General features: G+C 52.5%; 7 protein-coding genes across 7 annotated transcripts; 5 read left to right on the plus strand and 2 right to left on the minus strand.

The window, feature by feature from the left end:
* Positions 1-117: 117 nt before the first annotated feature.
* On the plus strand, positions 118-2,062 carry BDZ99DRAFT_413424 (FAD/NAD(P)-binding domain-containing protein). Its single transcript, XM_033716697.1, has 2 exons — positions 118-402; positions 453-2,062. Exons 1-2 carry the CDS (start codon positions 277-279, stop codon positions 1,737-1,739), a joined length of 1,413 nt encoding a protein of 470 aa, XP_033579557.1. The 5' UTR covers positions 118-276; the 3' UTR covers positions 1,740-2,062.
* Positions 2,063-3,002: 940 nt separating this feature from the next.
* BDZ99DRAFT_496977 (uncharacterized protein) lies at positions 3,003-7,687 on the minus strand (the record flags this gene model as incomplete). The annotated part of the gene is made up of 9 exons (XM_033723475.1): positions 3,003-4,267; positions 4,332-5,570; positions 5,620-5,978; positions 6,032-6,318; positions 6,367-6,558; positions 6,612-6,640; positions 6,692-7,144; positions 7,458-7,645; positions 7,681-7,687. The coding sequence occupies 9 exons, from the start codon at positions 7,685-7,687 to the stop codon at positions 3,269-3,271; spliced, it is 3,753 nt and encodes a 1,250-aa protein (XP_033579558.1). The 3' UTR covers positions 3,003-3,268.
* A 398-nt stretch (positions 7,688-8,085) lies between these two features.
* On the plus strand, positions 8,086-9,704 carry BDZ99DRAFT_461253 (uncharacterized protein). Its single transcript, XM_033719585.1, has one exon. It carries the CDS (start codon positions 8,244-8,246, stop codon positions 9,207-9,209), a length of 966 nt encoding a protein of 321 aa, XP_033579559.1. The 5' UTR covers positions 8,086-8,243; the 3' UTR covers positions 9,210-9,704.
* Positions 9,705-10,890: 1,186 nt separating this feature from the next.
* On the plus strand, positions 10,891-14,139 carry BDZ99DRAFT_474742 (uncharacterized protein; the record flags this gene model as incomplete). The annotated part of the gene is made up of 5 exons (XM_033721928.1): positions 10,891-11,433; positions 11,529-12,080; positions 12,130-12,387; positions 12,441-12,618; positions 12,674-14,139. 5 exons carry the CDS (start codon positions 10,891-10,893, stop codon positions 14,137-14,139), a joined length of 2,997 nt encoding a protein of 998 aa, XP_033579560.1.
* Positions 14,140-15,690: 1,551 nt separating this feature from the next.
* Positions 15,691-17,066, minus strand: BDZ99DRAFT_270013 (MFS general substrate transporter). The gene has a single exon (XM_033713881.1). It carries the CDS (start codon positions 16,649-16,651, stop codon positions 15,917-15,919), a length of 735 nt encoding a protein of 244 aa, XP_033579561.1. The 5' UTR covers positions 16,652-17,066; the 3' UTR covers positions 15,691-15,916.
* Positions 16,872-17,507, plus strand: BDZ99DRAFT_474744 (uncharacterized protein; the record flags this gene model as incomplete). Its single annotated transcript, XM_033721929.1, has 3 exons — positions 16,872-16,893; positions 16,948-17,066; positions 17,121-17,507. The coding sequence occupies 3 exons, from the start codon at positions 16,872-16,874 to the stop codon at positions 17,505-17,507; spliced, it is 528 nt and encodes a 175-aa protein (XP_033579562.1).
* A 1,083-nt stretch (positions 17,508-18,590) lies between these two features.
* BDZ99DRAFT_474745 (natural resistance-associated macrophage protein) lies at positions 18,591-20,645 on the plus strand (the record flags this gene model as incomplete). The annotated part of the gene is made up of 4 exons (XM_033721930.1): positions 18,591-19,020; positions 19,191-19,420; positions 19,470-19,741; positions 19,790-20,645. 4 exons carry the CDS (start codon positions 18,591-18,593, stop codon positions 20,643-20,645), a joined length of 1,788 nt encoding a protein of 595 aa, XP_033579563.1.
* Between the last annotated feature and the right edge of the window lie 9 nt (positions 20,646-20,654).

A 20,654-nucleotide genomic window follows, 5' to 3' on the forward strand; every position in this document is an offset into this window, starting at 1 on the left:
CCGAAGCGGAGCCCTTCCAGGTGGGGTGGTCTTGGGGGTGGGGGCTGGTTGGTGACTTTCGCGCCTCGTTTATCTCCGTCTTCTAATGCTGTGCCTCTCGACACTTTCGTCCGTAACCTGTGACCAGCCGGTGCCTTGCTTTCGTTTGCGTTGCGCGTTCCAAGCCTTCAGTTTTGCGATCCCATACTTATTGCGCCATGCCTTCGTATCATTCCTCATAGTTCTTCAATTCAATTGCGCTTTGATACCCTCGATACCCACGACCTGGCGTTCAGAATGGAGAAGCAGAAGCAGAAGCAGCTTCGAGTTGCCATTGTCGGCTCGGGCATGGCGGGCCTCGTTACCGCGTATTTGTTGAATCAAGACCCTCGCCAGCAGTATGCCGTTACTTTGTTTGAAGCGGTTCGTTGCCCAGGCCGTCTATTTTCAATACCAGTGTTAACAGGCCTTAGGGCAAAGTCCTCTCCCTCGATTCGGCCTCACTCTCCGTCCAAAGTCCAGATTCCAAGCGTGTAGACCGAGTTGACCTTCCTATGCGCGCATTCGCCGGCGGCTACTACCACAACCTAAGGGCAATGTATGACCACCTCGGGGTCTTATACCACGCCCAGCCGTTCCTATTCGACTTCTCGAAGGTCAATACACGGGATCCAGGGTCAGCGGAGAAGAAAGCTGGAAATTCATACTTTATACACTCATCCAATAACCACCGCGTTCCTCCGGTGAAACCAAATGCAATCGGGACCACGTCACATCTGATAGAGATCGTTTATCTGATGCTGTGGTACACTTGGTTTTCTCTCTGCTGCTTCTTCGTACGACCATACCCGGCCAATGAGACGCAGGAATGCGAAACGATCGACCAGTACTTGAAGAGGATCCGGATGGCGCCCTACTTTGTGTCTCACTACCTTCTGCCGCTGATGTCGGGTGTCTCGACCTGTCCGCACGAGACTCTTCTAGCATTTCCTGCCTCCGACGTGCTCGAGTACAAGCGGCTAACTCATAGAGCGCAACACTACACTGTCTCCAATGGAGTTTGCTCGGTCCAGAATAAGCTAGTGAAAGACGTAAACGCACGTCTAGCTGCTGTGGTAGAAGCCATAGATGCTGAAGATGGCGTTATCCAGGTTACCTGGAGAAGCCTTGATCATGAAAACGATAAAGAGCTAGTTCAGGAGAGGTTTGACAGGGTGATCCTGGCAGTGTCTCCAGATATTGTAGGAAAGATATTTCGACCATTGAGATATGAAATGGAGCCGATTCCTACCGCAGTGGTGGAGAGCGTCATACACACCGACGAAACCACCCTCGGTGAGCCAATCCAGGAGATCTCTAGAGGGTTTAAGCGGTCTGATGCTCAAATAATACACCTCCGGACGAGCACCGCTGAATCCCACATCACCGAATCTGTACACGTGCAACCCTCAGGAGCAATTGTCACAACGTGTCCGTTCAGCTCCATAGATCCCGATCGGATCATCCAGTCGTCGACTTTCACTCGAGTGCTGCGCAATCCGAGGAGTAGAAGAATCGTAAACAATATCTTCAGTAAACACTATTCAGCGCCACAGTCGGAGAAAGAGAGACTAGGCTGGAAGAACGGCGACGGAGGCGTCTGGCTCGCTGGTGGTTGGTGTTGGGATGGCATGGTATTACTAGAAGGATGCGTCGTCTCTGCGATGAGGGTAGCAGACGACTTTGGAGTTCCGATTCCCTGGCGATGCGGTGCTCTTTAAATTCAAGTTCAAATGACTCAAAGGAAGGAGTGCAAGCATGTACATCCATTACATAGTATATACCATCGGGCATCCCTTGCTTGAATTCGCGGAGTAGCGTCGAGGAATGGACCATACAAATCGAGTTCTCGACGGTGAAACTATCCCTAAAGCGGCTACATTCCCTAAGTGCATTGAGAGCTGAAGGGCCCACCGATGGATGCGCTATCGGTTGCGCGGGACGGCTCTGATAGGCGAGGCGACGAAGTAGACCAGATAGAACGAGGGAAAAGTCGCGAATGGTAGCTTTGAAAACGATCTTGCGATTGCAAGCCATGTCGCCTCCTGAATGTAATATCTGCTCCCGTGCGAAAACAATCCTCCAAATTCGGTGAGTAGTCCTACAAGGGTACGGTTCACGCTCGTACTAGCCTCAGAATAGGCTAGTCTAATTCCTTGCCTACTTTATCAACCTCCAACGACTCGCATCCTTGACTCCCACTTTTAAACTCGCAATTGTCTATCAAAAAGAGCTTCATGCGAAAACTCTCGTGGTATGATCGTACCAAGAACTCACCATTCATATCTTCTCAAGGTGCGTGGGCCCGGCCTGGGAGCTGGCGCTACATGGGCTATAGGGTGGTTGTGTTTCGGGGAGTTAGTTATTGAGCGGGACCCTGAAGCGGTTCGCCGATTTGGTATTTGAGGCGGCGGCGGGGATAAGGGGCAAGAAGATTAGTGGGAAGCTGAGGGGCGATATATATGAGAGGTCGACGAATTGATTGGGTCAGCATATGATGGAGCGTTTGGGGCGGTGGAGTATGGGGATAGTAGCGGGACGGCTGCGGGGTGGAATGGGTGTTGTCAAGGCGTATGCTAGGCGGGTATGAGAGATGTGAGATACCCGATCTTACATCTTGAGATGGCGTTAGAAATATGCTTCAGAAGAATGTCGGAAGCCAGAGACGCTAAATCAGCTTGCTAGTTAGAGTTAGTTGACGTAAGGTCTAAAAAGCGGACTGACTCCCGTTCATACTTTTTGAAGTCGTGTGATCCACCCTTTTGGTATGGCCTAATGTAGGGTGTCCGGCAATAATATGCCAAAAACGAGTCCAAATTGCACGGGCTGGCTCCCATTTATACATCTCATGACTCTGTAATTTGACCTTTTCCTATTGCATGATCTAGTGGGTCGTGGAAATTACATGTGAAAAGTTGGTGCAAATGGAGCTTCGGACCTTGGGACGTGGTAATTTGATGGCTTTCACGGTGGCGGAGGCACTTCGAGGGGTTTTCGGACTTGGAATTTCCGAAGTTAATTAGCTATGAAATCAAGCTACTTGTTTAAAGTTGATCGATAACAAACGAGATTTCATATGTAGGAAGAGATGCACTTGAGCAGATGCTACTGAAATTTGACAAAGTAAAAGGCTTCAGCTTAGTACAAGCTTCGAACGGCAAAGGCGAAATACATAAATACAAATACTCAAGAAGTAGAGTCTTCATATCGCGTCCTAGACTATTCAATCAAGCCTCTCAGATCTTTGAGCTTAGTTTGCTTGAAGCTCCACGGCTGTCACCGTAGGTTGAGCGGCAAGCTTCTCGTTCTGTGAAGCCGGAAGCTCGGCAGGCGCGACAGTGACGATAGTGCTAATCTTGTCCGGGTCAAAGCTCGGCAGCTCAGCTGGAGTCACCGGAGAGACTGGGCTGAAGGCAGGCGTTGGCATCTCCACTGGGGACGTTGGAGAGAGCGCATTCGAGGACTGTGCCATGACCTGTTCGACAAATGCCTGCTGGGCCTTTTCGTGATAGGCCGCTCCTGTCTGAGTCGAAGGTGGCACTTCATGACGCCGAATCTCGTCTTCATCCCCATCTTCATCCTCGTCTTCATCCTCGGGGTTGAGATGCTCAGCAATGACGTTCCTGCTGTGTGCCTCATCTGCAACTATCTTGTTATGCCGTCCAGCATGCTTCTGTCGATGCGTCAATAAATCGTTCCTCGACCAGCCCTGAGAGATAGTGTAGTTCGTTGCCGTGCCCTCTGTCAAGTCATCCGGTACCGCACCAGTCGTATTGGTGAAGGCGTCAAACTTCGAGCGCAAGACTAGGCTGAGGTTGTTGTCTGGTTGCTTGGACTTCTTGATGGCTTGCTTCGTGTCTTTGGCTGCTGTCTGGATCGACTTCTGCACAGTCGAGAGGGCATCTGGGGCGAATATGCGGCTGAGCGCGAGATTCATGGATTGCGTGGTTTGAGACCGGACCTGACTTTTGCGAATCTTGATGCCGAAGATGTTATTCCAGCCTTGACTAAAGCCGATGGGCCGGAGGGCTCCGGCGATTGTGCCTAGGGTGCTGACGAGGAATTCGGAGCGCTCGGTCGAGGATAAAAGGGTAGATGGAGGTGTTACTGTGAAGAGCTGAGATAGGAGTGGGAGATGGGCCATTATGTCCGCGGCAGATATTGGAGAAGGCCACGACGGCTTGTCACAGTATCTGGTGATTTCCGTGCCAATCTTGAATTCGATCGACATGCAAATCGCGGTGAAGACCTATGATAGAGGCATTAGCTGTTGCGTTTCGAGAGAGCAACTCGAGGCATTAGTGTTTTCAAACCTTTTCGTTGATGGCATACACCGGGAGGTCGATAGGCTTGGACTCTAGAAGATGGGGAAGTCCATTGTAGACTGTTGTCGATGGGAGCCCTTGCTTGTCCCACTGGCCTACAAGATTCCAGAAAATGCGCGCTTGATCGCTGAACGGTAAACATGAGACAATCGTGTACATGTGATACTCTGTAATCCACTCGAGCTCAGGATGTGGGAGTTTTGATGCCAGGATGTTCGCGGATTTCGATAATCCTTCAGAGACGATGACAGACCCGGAAGACTTTTTGGCATCCGTAACAAGATCCGGCCTGGCTATATATCGACGAAGGGGATAAGCTTTGTTAAGTTTCTTGGCCGCAGCGTGCGAGTTCTTCAGCAGAGTGCTCTCTAGATTGCTGAAACATCCAAAGGCCGGATTCATTTTCGCCGTAAATTTGTGGTATGTATGCGTATTGTCCGGAGCCGATTTGCCAGGCTTCAGATTTTCAAGCAAGCTCGCAAGGTTTTCAGCATTGATGCTTGATGGAGTAGCAGTGCTTGGAGTAGGGAAAGCTAATACCGAGCCCCACTGGTGAAGGCTGTTGGGGTCTGTAGCACTCGCAAACAGGAAATTCGTTCCAGCCTTAGCAAGTCGGCACACTTCCCAAGCATCCATAAGATCCCATGGGTTCCTATTGCCCGCGCGGAAATATGGAAGAGAATTCCCGTAGATGATAATGCTCTTGCCTTCGTATCGGCTGAGTACATTAGTATTGGTCTCCGGATCGATGAAAGACCCAGTCAAACTGATGTTGTATATATCCACATCGAGCTGAAGCCCAGTCCGAATGAACTTGATGATCTGGTGGATGGCCTTATTGGGCGTTCCGGAATTGACCACCAGCAAGTATCTTGATCTGGGATTGTACTGGTATATGCCGGAGATTTGCATTTTGATCAAGTGTGTCATTACCGATCGGGCTGAAAGGACCGATGGCGTGCCTTTCTGAACCTTAGAGGGGTCAGAGAGCATTAGGTCGAGCGTAAGGACACTGTCGCTGTACTCCATAGCCGAACTGGAAACCATCAAGTCCTGGTCAATGGGAACCTCAGCACCTGGAAGAAGCTCATCGATCACGTCATCTGCAGAACTCTCTCCACTAGCATATTTCAGGTTGAAGACGCTATCAGGATCAGTCAGCCGGGTAGCTGCGTAGCGTCCATGTTGCGTTTGGACTCCATAGGGCTTTGTGGAGATGTTTTTCAGCTAGGTCGCCTGTCAGCACAGGCATGATTGAACATGTAGGCTAACTCACTGTCCACGAGAACCTGACGTTATCGCCCTTCGCCACACAGTCAAGATGTCTTGGAGGTGACAGTTGAAGCGGGTACTGGATTTGAATGGGAGCTCCGCCTCCTACATGGAACTCGGGTAGAGCCCTCTCCAATCGCTCAAATGACGCAATTAGAGAAACCTCGTGATGTATGAAAAGACTGGAGCTGGGTGCTCTATTGGCCGTTTCGTTCTTGATCAGAGCCTTGATTTCACCCGGAACCTTCACGCGTGCTCCCACCTGAATCTCCTCCGGTAAAAACGTAGCTGTTACGGGCTCAAGCCATTCCGAACCATGAACAGCAATCTTGATGGGGTTATATTTCGGCGAAGGCATTCCACCTGGAAGGCTGTAAGCGCTTGGAACCCTTGAGGGTGTACCGCGTAAACTATACCAAAGTTCTCGACGATGAGATTTCTAATATAGATGTGCTCTCCAGGCTCGTTTATGGCGTCTTCGTTCTCGTCCACTACATCGAAGCTCACTACCTTCAACATGTATCGCTTGGGATATGTCGCCTCGGTAAGGTCTCGCTTGATCACTCTGACTTGGGAAGACCCTGTCCTTCCACTTTGTCCGCCTGAGAGGTAGGTAGCAGGAGGCATCCCAGGTGGGCCCTGAGGGCCAGAAGCAGCATTTCCTCGTGTTATAGTTCTAGTGTGGTCGCCCACTCGATCGTCCCTGTATGTATTGTTAGCGTCGAGAAGTGTAAGATGCGCAGTAGCTTACCATCTGCCTCCACGGCCTCCTTGACCGCCAACGCCACCCTCTCCGGGCTGCCCATGGGTACCACTGAAGCCGCCCTTGCCACCGTTCAGTTCCCAGAATACTGAAGACAAGGTGTCAAGGTCATCTTCTGCCACTGTTATAAAGATGTTTCCAGCGTCCGCGCCATTGGCCCCGTCAGTCCCGTAGCCGCCACTGCAAAATTATTAGACTCCACAGCGTCATGGAAAGAGGTGGTGTGTTTGTACTTTCCACCAGGCGCACCTGGTCCTCCGGGCTACGAATCACGCATTAGCTTACGTAGATTCAATAAATCGAAAGTACTAACCGTCGCATCCGAGTGTTTGGTGGCATCAAGTCCTCTTGAACCTTGGCCGCCTTGCTGCCCATTCTCTCCTCGACCCCCATTGCCGCCATCACCGCCCTTAACATTTAGGAAGAGGTTTTGATCCCGTCTTACTTCCCATCTGGTACCATTGAGGGTCCCTTCCCCCCCAACTTGGACGCTGTTCTGCTTTTCCGGAGCATAGCTAAGTCGCACTCGTATATCCCCGCCGGGCATCCCACTCGACGGTACGCTTGCGGATCGTCCATCAGCTCCTCGGCGCCCATATTCGGCTGCACACACAATCAGCTTCCTCGGTCTTGTGATTGAACTCTTAAAATAGGCACAGAATTTCAGGGCGACGTGTAGGAGTTTGCGTGCAGATTGAGAGAGCTTAATGATAGCGCCAGTGGTCCTAGGAAATATACTGACCAGTAGCGGCGCGAAGAGGGTAATCTACATTGGCATGGTAGCCATCTAGTCCAGCGGCACTAATAGAAATCTCCTCCCTTGCCTGCATCACTGTTGTATGAATATGAAAGGAAAGTGAGACATGGAAGGGTAAGGCTGGACCTGCCGGGCGCGCGACATAGGAAACATTATGATATAGGTAGATGCGAACCGGTCAGGCTGCGCACGAGGTTCGGCCCTGAGCTTCGGGGCTGTCTCGTGAATGGGCGAGAACAGCGTTCAATACGCCTCGGAGCGCCTGGATTGAATCTATGGCGTCGTTTCGAGTCCTCTGGCGGCCGTGAGTGGTCGTACATACGAGGCAGACTTTTGCCAGCATCTCTCGACATCCTGGACACGCGAGCGTGTCGGGAATGGGCGTTCGAGACCAATAAGACGACCTGGTTTCGCAAGCCTCTTTCCCAGCCTTGCGTGGGGTCTCTCCGGATTCCAAAGTTGGCTTCTCCGGCCTTTTTGCATGAGTCGCGACTGAAGTTGTTCCGAATTCTATGAAGATGTCTTCCTCTGTACTGGCCCCTCACTTAACATTAGCGCTTCTCGATCCTGGGAATTAGACCTCTCGACAATGTTCGTGGGAGGCCAGAGTTCCCTAATAAACGTGGAGAAGAGGCTTGCATGGAGTTGGCCCTCCACATGACGCTATTCCCAGACACTCTTAGCGCCAATGGTCAACCCTGAATTTCTCGTTTCCGGTTCCCCTTTCAAGATTCAACACCAAAGCCACAATACGGAATGGGCTGCAGCTGAGAAGTTCTCGGGACGCACTTCAGCTCCTGCGCCATCAGGCTTTGGAGGCACCTTCGGGCATTTGTTCTCCGGTAGCAACCAACCAATGGGAACATATCGATAGAGCCATGTGTTATGCACTCATCCCCATCCTGGCTGGCCGTCATTGGTGAGGGTGTGTTCTCACCCCTCAGTTCTCATTCGTCTGTTCTGTTCAACTTTTCTTCATTCTCTTATCCTTACTCACAGTTCGAGACAACACGCTTCATAGACCTACACTCTCTTCTCTATCACGTTATTGTCAATCAGCCTTTATCTAGGAATAATACAGGCGCCCAAGGGGCTTCCAACTTCCGAGATGCCCGTCCGTAAATCAAAAACAATAATTACGCTCACAAGCACCGCGCCTCAACGTACAGGCGCGTTCGCTGCTAACTTCGTTCCGCCTCCTTACATCCCCAACTCTAGCCTACCAACCCCTCGCGCACCGGTCACCCGCGACACCTATGCCAGTCCTTCTCTGAATTGCGACCTTGAATACTTCCATGCCATCGCGGCGGGGGAGTATGCCGGACCTATACCAGTAGAGGATCCTATGCTAGTACTGAACCTCTTCCGCGCAACCCTCACGCACATCCAGCCTATCGCCGAACGCCTAACCCTAGGACCGGCGCAAGGTGCACCGTACTACGCTCTCAACACCAACCCCAGCACGACCTCGACCGACGAGTTCAATACACTAGTCGTAACACGCCGGCATCCCGTGACAGCTGTCTACAGCCCGGCCTGCACCGCAGACATCCAGCCAAAGTTGGACCTCGACGTGCCCGGTGTGCGCTGCGTCGCAATTCTTCATAGTAAGGGTGAGCAATACTCGCTTAGCTACGGTGATCGAAGCTCGATTGGCGATATTGGAGACTGCTACGGCCTCTACTACCGCCGCCCAAACATTAGCGACGGCTCTACGACCGAGATACCCCTCGCCTTTCTATACACGGCCGAGTCGTGGCGCACGCTCGAGGAGCTCGCGGATCAGCGTGGCATCATCTACGCCAAACGGCCAGCGTGGGGCCTCGACCCTAGCGGACGTCCAACGGGCGAACAGGCGGATCCGCGGACGGTGGAGGCGAAGCTCGCGTACCTAGACTTCCAGCAGGTGGTTCCACAATTTGTGAGCGTTGATCGCGACGCTCATGCCTTCATGGACGCATTAGCGGCTAGTTTCTTCGTGGTGCTTACGGTGGAGACGAGGAGGGAGCGGTGGAGGCAGGAGATGGGGAGTCTGCCGGCGTATGAGCCGAGACGGGATGCCGTGGGCAAGTAGATAGACTGAGGTCATGGGGACGAGAATTATCACTACCGGCGCTTGAGTCTGTACATCCTCATTTACTACAGCCGCTACGGACTCTTGCAAAAATCTGGACCGGATGTGAAGCTTGATATTGAGGGATCTGAGCTAGTAAAAAGAAGCTAGAAAAGGATCTTCATCGCCTAGCTATTGGAGGTGCTCCTAACAACAGCAACAATCTGCCAAGCATGGTACGATAAATCGTATGCCCAGATCTAGACTAACGAGTAGTGCTGCGCTAGCGCTAGACATGCGACTTCTGCTCGGAAAGATGCCTGAATGGACGTTAGGCACCTATTGGGTTTTGGCATCTATTGAGTGTCTGTCTCTATTGATTTGCCGGATAGTTGGGTACAAGCTAACGTCTGGGCACTTTCGGACGTCATATTTTCATCGGTAGTTGTCTAGCTTCGGATGGTCGGGAGGCAGAGTTTCATCACGTGACGTAGTCGCATGAGTCGCTCAAGCTTTTTACTGATGATAACTAGCGGCCTTAGTCAAACGCTGGATAGTCAGTAAGGCCTCTGCTTGCGGACATTATAGGCTTGCGGATACAGCACGCGAGTGCCCTGCATATTCGAGTTTGCTGAATGTTTCAGTGAACGGGATTTGCCACTTTAGGGCCGCTGAAAAAGACTGCTCGACGATGATCTGCGGCTCTGAGCGATTATCAAGATATCACCCCATATTTCGAGGTGCAACACCAGGAAGATCAGGCCTCGTCGGGATTCTCGCTGCGACTGCGTGCCCAGTTTGATGTCGTCGCCAAGAGCTATAATAGACTCGGCGAGAGGATGGAACTTGGCGGCGAAGTCTATGCAGCAGCCCAGTTGGGTGCGCTGCCCAAACAAAGAAACATTACTGCCACCGCCCGTCGAGGATGCAGAACATGGCGACGAGGGCGCTCGGCGGCGGAGTCGCTGAAGCCGTGAGCGCGGTCCATGGTTCGACGCGTTCCGTCGGCCGTGGCCCGCAGGCTCGACCGTTGGCTGCACAGTCGTGCTAGGCGTGTGCTGGGGACCCTGACACCGGGCCTTTGACCTTCACGTTGTTTTTGTGGGGACCGCGAGCCGCCAACGCTTCGTGCTGCCCGTGGAGCCTCGACAGCGCGGGCACCTGACGTTATCACGCGGCGGGAGGCTCGCTTTGCGGCCGCAGGAAATCACACTGGCGGCTGCATCCCGAGCAGCGACATCGCCCATCACCGCATCGCGCACTGCAGGGTGGTGGCAGGATTGTCTTGGGGGCCACGCCGACACTAGCGCGCGAGCGAGGATTTGAAACGTCCCCCTAATCGCCGACAACGTCCACTACCACCTCTATCCCCACCACTGCTCCTCTCGCCGCCTCTTCACGCCCTGAAAGACTCCCGCCGCTGCTGCCCACCGCATCCCATCGCGTTGTGACGCCCCATCACGCTCCTGCGCCGCCCCGCAAGTGCCAGCGCCGGACCCGATCCCGACCACCCTCGAAGCGCTTCCCAGACCCCAGGACCCCAGGGCGCCACCACGTCCCCAGCTCTGTCGTGAACAGCGACGGAGAATGAACTGCTAGGATGGAGGTCGCCCTGCATTCTGGACTTGCGCGCGCTCATACCTCTCACGCGGCGCCCACGACGCACTCTCGCTTGAACTCGGCCAGCGGCCCGTCACCCCTCATGCATACCCAAAGCCACCAGAGCTACGCCAGCCAGTACTCCAACTGGTCCCACAGCACCGCCCGGGACACTCAGTCCAGCGCTGCCACCTCGACCTCGACCCTCTTCAATCCCCCCTTCCCGACCGCGACGCCCGTCAACAATGGCGGCCCAATCGAGGCCTCCGACAGTGTCCTCAACAGGCGGGCCGACAAGGATACCTCGCTTTTCCAGATCTGCCTCAACTTGCAGACACGTCTGAGGAAGGTTCCTGGCTTCGGCCACTGGCTGGTGGACGAGACTGCAGATGCCGACGACGACACAGATCCCGTTACTATCCTCTGGCGGACGTTCAGACGGGGTTATCCTTTGATGGACATCTACAATGCCCTTAACCCGGGAAGCCCTCTGGTGGTGGACGAAGGCAGGATTCCGGAAAAGAAACGACCACAAGCTGCCACTTTCAAGTTCATTCAAGCTTGCATGAATGAGTTCAAGTTCCCGGCAGCTGAGTGCTTCATCATTACCGACCTATACGGTGACGACACGACTGGATTTGTAAAGGTAAGATGAGATTTTCTTTGGCGTATTTTTTCTTCGAAGGTGTTCCCTATATACACCCAAAGCCACTCAACTTGCTTCAACTGACACTCTACTAGGTCGCCAAAGTTGTCAACCGCGTTCTCGACATCCTAGTCCAGTGCAATGTGATAAGCGAGGAGGAGGAACGCTTTGATGAATCAAACGCACCGGGCGTGAAGCGCACCCAGCGGCAACATATTGTGGATGAAATGGTCAAGACCGAGCGAACATACGTGCAGCATCTTGAGCTGCTGCAGGCTTTCAAGACGGAGGTTGAGAGGCGAGGAATCGTCACTGGTGACTGCATTCACGACATCTTCCTGAATCTAAACGCCCTGCTGGACTTCCAACGACGGTTCCTCATCCGCGTGGAACAGACGAACGCACAGCCCGAGGAAGAACAGAACTGGGGAAAGCTTTTTGTCCTGTACAAAGACGCTTTCAAGGTGTATGAGCCTTATATCGCAAATCAGAAGAAATGCGAGGATACGGCCACTCGGGAGTTCGTCAAACTAAAAGACACCGGTGGTTCGGATGAACTGCGTCAGATGGTCGAGTCGAGCACTGTTCTAACATCTTTCCTTTTGAAGCCTTTCCAGCGACTAGCCAAATATCCTCTACTGCTCAAGGTACGTGGCTTCCCAATCACATTCAGCGTGCACTTGCTCACGTAAACAGGAATTGCGCGACAAAGGCGATCTCGATGATTCTCGGAAACAGGATATCTCAAATGGAATCGAAGCAGCATCATCAGTGCTCCAGCGGACGAATGCAGCTATTGATCGTGAAGAGCGGCTTGAGGCGGTTGAAGAGCTCAGAACCCTTGTCGAGGACTGGAAAGGCCATCGTATTGAAGGCTTCGGAGAACTATTGCTTTACGGTACCTTCACCGTGCTAAAAGGCGAGAGTATAAGCACGAAGAATGAGGAACGAGAGGTACTGCCATACGAACTCCAATGCCAAAGCTCCCGCTGACTTGGTGCTTATAGTATAAGATTTATCTTTTCGAGATGATCCTTCTTTGTTGCAAGGAACAAAATCCTAACAAACAGAAGAATCGCATCACGAACAAGTCTCTAACAAATAGCAAAGGCAAAGCTAAATTGCAATTGAAAGGTCGGATTTTTATGCAAAACGTCACAGAAACTATCTCGATATCAAAACCAGGTACGCACAAACCCCTCCTCCTTCAAGTGATCAGCACACTAACGGCTCGTCCTAGGCTCATACACCTGCCAGATATTCTGGAAGGGAGATCCTGGAATCGAGAATTTCGTCATCAGGTTTCAATCCGAAGAGACCATGAAGAAGTGGGCCGCTCAAGTCGACGGACAACGGCGAGTGTGGAGAGACCACGCCAGGAGCAGCAGTAGAACGAACACAAGCGCCTCTGCGACTGAGTTCACGTTCATGCAGAATCAGCCGAACCTCGTAAATCCTTACGCGGAAGAGGAAGAGGATGACGAAGAGGAGCCCGAGGACCATGGTGCCGCTACTCCAGCCACTCAAGAAGGCTATGCCATCAGGTCCAATGGTTCCAGTGTCAGCCTGCGATCCAGGTCAACAACTGGTGATAGCGGTCCTCCAATGGCGGAGGCAGATCCGAGGGTACCTCCACCTAGGTTCCCAATGGGTTATGAGTCCCAACCTGCGCTAACCCTTCGAACTCAGCAGCTCGCTGGTGCTACTACACCTGGAACGCATCCAGAATCGTTCTTCTCGCCCACTGTTGATTCGCCAATATCATCCCGAACAAGCTCATCCTCGGCCGGCATGTTCCCGTTCCCTCGCCAACAAGCGCCTCCCAATGCCTGGCACGGGGAAGATAGCAACCGCTTCACTGCACCAGCAATGGCACGACAAATGTCTCGAGAGGGATCCATGGGTCCCGGTGCCTACCCAGGAGGTCGTAACAATGCTATGCAGAGACCCTCTTTACCTCCCAATGCAGGCTCACAGCACAGCGCGGTTATAGCGCAGAACAGAATGAGGTCGGCGAGCAGTCCTGATATCCATAATCCTCTCAGACAAGGTCAACGCCAAAATGGGCAACAGCCTCCTGTTCCAGAACTTCCACCGTTCCCAACCCACTACGCATATGCACCTGGAATCGTCAACCGAAGTCAGAACAACTCTCCAAATAGTATGCCGCAACCGCAACGAGCTGCCACACAGTCGCCGAACATCGCACGAGAACGCTTCCCACAGCAGCCACGTTCCCAAACAGAGATGGAGCCTTCTAATGGTTCCAATCGGTATGATCCGAGGCACGTTCCAATGCCCCGGACCATGACCCCCGCGTCTTCGTTTGACCGGACCATGACACCAGCCTCTGTGGATTCGCGAACGATGTCCCCCCCTCTGCCTCAATCACAAGATGTCCAAATTCCATCGCAACTGAAAGTCAAGGTGCATTGCCCGTCAGCGGGAAGCACTATGACTCTAGTCGTGAGCACAAATATTAGTTTCCAGTCGCTGAAGGACCGAATCGATGCGAAGCTTCAGCGGTCCACCAACGTGTCACTCAGTGCAGGCCAAGTCAAGCTGAAGTACCTCGATGAGGACGACTATGTCAGCATACAATCCGACGAGGACGTCCAGACGGCGTTTGAGACATGGAAAGAGCAGCAGCGGGATCAGATCATGGCGGGACAATTAGGAGAGATCGAGCTCTTCTGTCAACGTTGAGACGATTGTGACAACAAAAATTTGGCTTCCGGCATGGCCCGCTAGCTGGCGGCGTGGGCATTTTCCTCGGCGTTGGATCGGACCGGGATCCTATCTGCGATTACCTACTTACCTCTACTTATTCGAGGTTTTCCGGGGAGTCTTCATCATCTACCATTACACGGCGCATGGATGGTGTTTTTATTTCAAAGGCCAGGGGTTTTCTTCCGTTTACAGGATTATTTGACACGGGTGTTGTTCACTTCTTCATGTGGGTGGAACCCAACCGGCGCATTTGGGAAATTATACACCTGAATATCGCTGGATCACGATTCCATCAGTCCGGGACAAGATGTTCTCGGCGAGAACAGAATCCAAAAGGCATTGCGGCCGAGCGAAGGCCTTTTTCCCCTTCGTTTCGGGTTCGGGCGACGAGGGATGTTTTTTGACTGTTAGCTTTTCTCTTATATGATTGAGGGATGTAGCAGTTTTTGGTTGTGGGAGCGAGCGAAGCAGAGAGTCGTTGGTTGGGAGTAGTGGAGAGGAGACCATGACTGACGAACTGCGATGAATGGAAAGCAAGGTACTGCCAATATTCCAAGAGGATGGTATATCTTGCGTGAAGAGCTACCCTATCTAGAAGGTTTTTGAATACCAAGACTATACGCAAGCTCTCTTACCTCGAGACTGATCTAATTAGACTGGCCCTGCATCATTCAACTAGAGATGTGCACACCGCTTTTTCATTGGTAGATGTGAGGTGTTTTCGTCAACAACATTTGTCGTGGTGCAAAATATTGGCTTGGTCAGCACAAACCCGTATGTCTATCCTTTCGTTATAGCTAGCTTCCTCCCTCGCTCATCAACTAATGCAATACATACTCCACTGAGCCGCTGCTGAACCACTCTCCTACACCGCCCACCTAACCTCACTCTTGCCTAGACTTTCTCGTCTCTGCTCTGCATATTTCTCGATCTCAAGCATGGTCGCGCAATCCTCTTTTGCCGCCATCCCATACCCTTCCAACGACTAATTAGTACACAAGCAATGCAGCCAACTCCCGTGAACAAGGAAAAGATTGTAAAAAACCACCCTCGTCCCACCGCATGCACCAAAGGTTCAATAACCGCCGCCGAAGCCGCACTCAGCCCGCATCTCATGATCTGGCCCGCGGCATACGCAGTGCTCGGCGCGTCTGGAAACACATCAACGAGCAGAGCACTAGCTGTATGGCTCAAAAGAGTAGAACATGCGCAGATGAAAAACTGCAGGATGGTTGGAACCGAAGGATGAGCGCGTCTTTGAACTGCCCATCCATACCCTACTACTAGCACGATTTCGAGCATTACGAAAGGGATAATTTTTTCGATATCTGGCTCGCTCTATCGGGAAATTGCCCAAGTTTGCCCTTCCTTTATCGCTGATATCGATATTGTGTTTGCGTGCTGCTTTGGCGTAGTTCTTGTCGATGCGCTTGCTAGCGATGATGCCTCCAACGGTCATACCGGCTAGGGCTGATAGGAAAACGAGACCAATCTTCAATTCGTTATGCCCATATGTTTCTTCGAATATTACTGGGATAGCAACCTGGAACATGCAATAGATGGAGTATGATGAGGCTACCATCCAAAAGTATTATGGCGGCATCTGGGTATAGGATAATTTCGAAGAGAGCCGAAGACACTTAACAGGTCCCGGGTTGATTTTCTCAAATGATGCCCCGATTGTAGTCGCGGTTTGCTGTGGAGCTTCGTCGTTTCTCGCGCCATGTAAATTGGACGCCCAAGTTCGCCATAACTATTCCATGAACTGGCTTTGGTCCGTTGCCGACGACGCTGCGAGCCGTCTCCGGGAGTGTCCAACCCCAACCAGGAAGAGGCAAATCAGGGCCACCACCGGCAATGACAAGAGGGCCCAAGTATACCCGTTGGTGCTCAAAGCAATCGCTCCCGCAGTGACTGGTCCCACAGCCGATATGGCGTTGCACGTTGACAGCATAGGACCCAGCATCTTTCCGCGAGCAGATACAATGGCGACATCAGCAACGATGCCGTACGCAATTGGCGGAGTGGCAGGGCCGCTGATACTCTGCAGTGCGCGGAGAGACATCAACGCGGCGTGGCTACTGCGGTTCAAGGCGAGGCCCAAACTCGCGCACGCATACATGGTAATCAAAGCTAGGAGAACAGGACGACGGCCGTACATATCCGCTAAAACCGCAAAGATCCCAGGAGATATTGCCTGGTAGACGGCGTATACGGTTACTGTCAAATTGATAGCTTGAACAGAGACGGAAAAGTGTTTGCTAAGCATTGGTATCAGCCGGAAGTAGATCGTGGCTGTGAGGGTTGAGATGGTCATGATGTAGCCGAGGAGGTAGGCTAAGTAGGTGCGTATGCCGTCTGAGAATACGGAGTACTGCTCTTCTCCTGGAGAGGACGTTTCGCTAGATTGTGAGCTTTCAATCTTGTCTGTTGGTGCAGCCTTTGTACCGGTATCTTGCGTCGGCGATATTTCCTGGTGGTCAGTCATAGTTGTAGAGAAGGGGAATGATGTTCATCCCTTCAAATATTCAAGAGGTAGGAGAGAGGTGGAGGGTATGAAACAAGGTCCTCGTGCCCGGTCCTCTTGCAGCTTTGAGTCATAACTCGTTGGACTGCACCATAGCGGGCCCATTCATGCAACGACATAGGTGGTGATTCCGATCAGTACAAGTAAGGAAATATTTGCGAAGCTTGACGGAGTGTTCCCCATGGACGAAGCCGTGATCGAAGGTAAACTTCATCCAAGGGTACATCACAACTGAAAGCTACTGACATTGTTCTCAGCCTTGCCCGAGGGACGAAAATTCCTCTCCGTAGAGGATTTCGGCACTAGCGCCTGGACTATCACTGGAAGAATCATGGCGTTGGAACCTGACGGCACTGAAAAGGCGTACTTCTTGAAAGTAAGTACCCCCAAGTCTATCGTGGAAGAGCCAGAGCTAATACGAAGGCTACAGGTAGCGTATAGCGAACACGGTCGAATCATGTTCAACGACGAGTGGGAATCTTCCAGGGAGATATACAAGCTCATGCCTGACTTCATTCCTGAGCCCTTCGGCTTTGGAAAGTACAAAGTCGAGAACCCTGCCACGTACTTCTACCTGTCCGAGTTTGTGGATATGGATGTAACGACGGCGCCGCCGCCCGACGAGTTCACTGCAAGGCTAGCAGCCATGCACAGAGACAGCCAGTCTCCCACTGGCAACTTTGGCTTCCAGGTTGCTACCTGCGATGGAAAGATGGCCCATACAGTAGATTGGCAGGAGAGCTGGGCAGATTCTCTACCGAAAGCTGTTCCTCGGCATGTGCAAGTTGAATCTAGAGACCAACGGGCCATGGCCTGAGCTGGAGCGTGCTACTGATCAAGTATGTACTTAACATCCTCGATTCAGCAGCCTTGCATATCACATCCTAGCTCTCATACTTATCATGGCTGGACGAAATACTCCATGCAAGATTGCGATGTTTAGTTCCGGAGACGTCAGCTGCATTGTCGTCCGCGAGGCTGCGCGGCTTCCCGACTTCCAAATAGTCGGTGCGCTCGTGTATCAGGAGAAGCAGGATGGCGTTGATATTGGCACGCTGGCCGGCATCGCGCCTCTCGGAGTGAAGTCCGCACTTACCATGACTTAACGGGAGTGGTCCGCATTGCTTGAGTTTAGGTTGTCAGCCATTGGAAGGGTATGGAATGGCGGCGGAAGAAGGATTGCTTGAAAATAAGAAAGACGGGCACGTGACTAGGCAATAATTGAAATGAGGTGGGCGGTGAAGGGACCGGGTGCCAAGCTTTGAATGCTATTATTCACTCGACAAATGCATGAATGCTGTACCCAACCGTGCCAACCTGATCCAAATCTTCATGTGCCAAGTCATTGAGCGCAACTCTCGGTCTCTTGTCGCATGACAAAGGTTATGATTCTAATTCAGGCGCGGGCTCAAAGAACCTCGGAAGTCGAGATGCCGAACAAAGTGTCGTCAGTGCCCGCCCCATCATTGACGACTGCAATTGAGAACGCAGCACTCACACGGTAGCCCCGCCAGCGTTTTCCCCCGGCCAAGCTGTTCACCGACATGCGCCAAGCAGACACAGGATCATATCCCAGGTGGCGGCTGACGAGAGAGGAGAGGCGGCCAAGTTAAGCACAGAGCCGGTGGCATTACGAAACTTTGAGCGTGTCTAGATGCTCGGGAGAAACCGCGACCGCTATTTGTTCTACCAGGGTCCAAGACCTTACGACTCCTCCGGGACCACGCCTGCAAATCACCTTTAGCTTATATGTAAAGCTCCCTACCCCACCGATTCGAGTCCAATTTGACTTTCCTACTATACGTAGACCCTTCGCCCGAATTTAAATACGGATGGCCTAGTACCACGGTTCACCGCCGACGACCTCCCTATAAACGACCGATCCCGTACATACGACACCATGAATTGCCCTTCGCGCGTCAATCCAGCGCATATGGATGGCTGGAATCAGAATCCCGATTCCCTGAACGCTGATGCGACGACGAGGGCGGATTTGGGCGAAATGGCGAATGCGAGACTGAGGCGGGATAGTTCGGAGATGGGGGAGCTGCAGCAACTACAGATTGAGGAGGGGGGGAAGGATAATGATAATGAGGGGAACAATAATGGGAGCGAGGAGGGGAAGGGGGTGGGCGGGGCTGGGGTTACTGAGAACGGTACTCTGGCTGCTGCTGCAGAGGGTGGTGATGGAGGACGGAAAGATGGAGGTTTGGGGAAGAGACCAACACCGGCGATGGTGAGATTTGGGAAGAAGGCATGGCATATTGGCGCGAAGTATCTCAGTTTCATCGGCCCGGGGTTCATGGTTGCGGTGGCCTATATAGATCCTGGTGAGTGGCGGTGGGGGTTTTTTTTGCGGAGTCTGGGGTCCCGCGACACCTTTCTTTGGAGACTGCTTCACGACGAATGGTGCGAGTGGAAATCAAGCTCTTGCCACTCAGATCTTTTTCTGAAAGATTGGGTTCCTGTAATTGAAAGATCGAAGCTAACGATTCTCTAGGTAACTATGCTACGGACGTTGCTGCTGGAGCTTCCTATAGATTCAGGCTCCTCTTCATCATCCTCATGTCCAACATCTTCGCCATCTTCCTCCAGTCGCTATGCATCAAGCTGGGCTCGGTCACGGGGATGAATCTCGCTGAGAATTGTAGGGCTCATCTTCCGCCTTGGCTGAATTATGTGCTCTACGCTTTTGCGGAGTCGGCGATCATTGCTACTGATATGGCGGAGGTGTGTTCTCTCATTTATGCGCTTAGCATCCTACTAACCTCAGGTGCAGGTCATTGGCACTGCCATTGCTCTTAACGTCCTTCTGAAGATACCCCTGGTTGCTGGCTGTGCCATTTCCATCGTGGATGTACTCATAATCTTGTTCTTTTACCGACCCTCTGGCTCGATACGCGCTCTACGCGCCTTCGAATTTTTTGTAATGGCATTGGTGCTCGGAGTGGTAATATGCTTCTGTTTCCAACTCAGCTTGATCGAAAATACGTCTGTCGGTGAAGTCTTCCGTGGCTACCTGCCATCCTCAGCCATCGTAGAATCCCAAGGGTAAGAAAATCGCTCTTCATATCCATACAGTAGCTAAATCTCTATCAGCTTATTCCAGTCATGCGGAATCCTTGGTGCCACCGTCATGCCACATAGTCTCTATCTCGGATCTGGGATCGTCCAAGCCCGCCTGCGCGACTTCGACAAAAATGAAGGCAATCTTTCCGACCTAGGAACCACCGAATCTCACGACACCACTAGGGACGACCGCGATACCGAATTCGCTAAATACCGCCCCTCTCTTGCCGCAATTCGCTCCTGCATGACCTACAGCATCGTCGAGCTCGCCGTCTCACTGTTCACATTCGCCCTCTTCGTCAACAGCGCCATTCTCATCGTCGCCGGCGCTTCTCTATACAATGTCGATGGCTCAGACAACGCCGACCTCTTCACAATCCACGACCTGCTCTCCAAATCTCTCGCACCCGCCGCCGGCACCATCTTCGCCCTCGCATTGCTCCTCTCCGGCACCTCCGCCGGCATCGTCTGCACCATCGCCGGGCAAATGGTCTCAGAAGGCCAGCTCAACTGGACCGTCAAGCCCTGGGTGCGCCGCCTCATGACGCGCAGCATCAGCATCACGCCTAGCATCATCATTGCAGGCGCGGTGGGGCGGCATGGCTTGAGTCGGGCGCTGGAGGGCAGCCAGGTTGCGCTGAGTGTGATTCTGCCCTTCACTAGTGCGCCGCTCATTTGGTTCACGTGTCGCAGTCAGTATATGAAGGTTTCGGTGGGAGCGGGTGGGGTTGATGAGGGGAGTGGGGAGGATGCGGAGAGGGACAGTCCGCGGGATGTGCAGATGCGGAATCATTGGATTACGGCCAGTTTTGCGGTGGTGATTTGGGCGGTGATTGTGGTTATGAATATTGCGTTGCTTGTGCTTGTTGGTAAGGGGGTTGCGTAAAGCGGGTAG

Source organism: Mytilinidion resinicola, assembly GCF_010093595.1.
Source record: "Mytilinidion resinicola strain CBS 304.34 unplaced genomic scaffold BDZ99scaffold_6, whole genome shotgun sequence".
Classification (NCBI taxonomy): domain Eukaryota; kingdom Fungi; phylum Ascomycota; class Dothideomycetes; order Mytilinidiales; family Mytilinidiaceae; genus Mytilinidion; species Mytilinidion resinicola.

Bases quoted from the DNA above. Each gene is read 5' to 3' on its own strand.
- BDZ99DRAFT_413424 (XM_033716697.1), top strand. From the start codon at position 277: ATGGAGAAGCAGAAGCAGAAGCAGCTTCGAGTTGCCATTGTCGGCTCG. The intron at 403-452 runs GTTCGTTGCCCA...AACAGGCCTTAG, and splicing joins CCGTTACTTTGTTTGAAGCG to GGCAAAGTCCTCTCCCTCGA.
- BDZ99DRAFT_461253 (XM_033719585.1), top strand. From the start codon at position 8,244: ATGCCCGTCCGTAAATCAAAAACAATAATTACGCTCACAAGCACCGCG.
- BDZ99DRAFT_270013 (XM_033713881.1), bottom strand. From the start codon at position 16,651: ATGACTGACCACCAGGAAATATCGCCGACGCAAGATACCGGTACAAAG.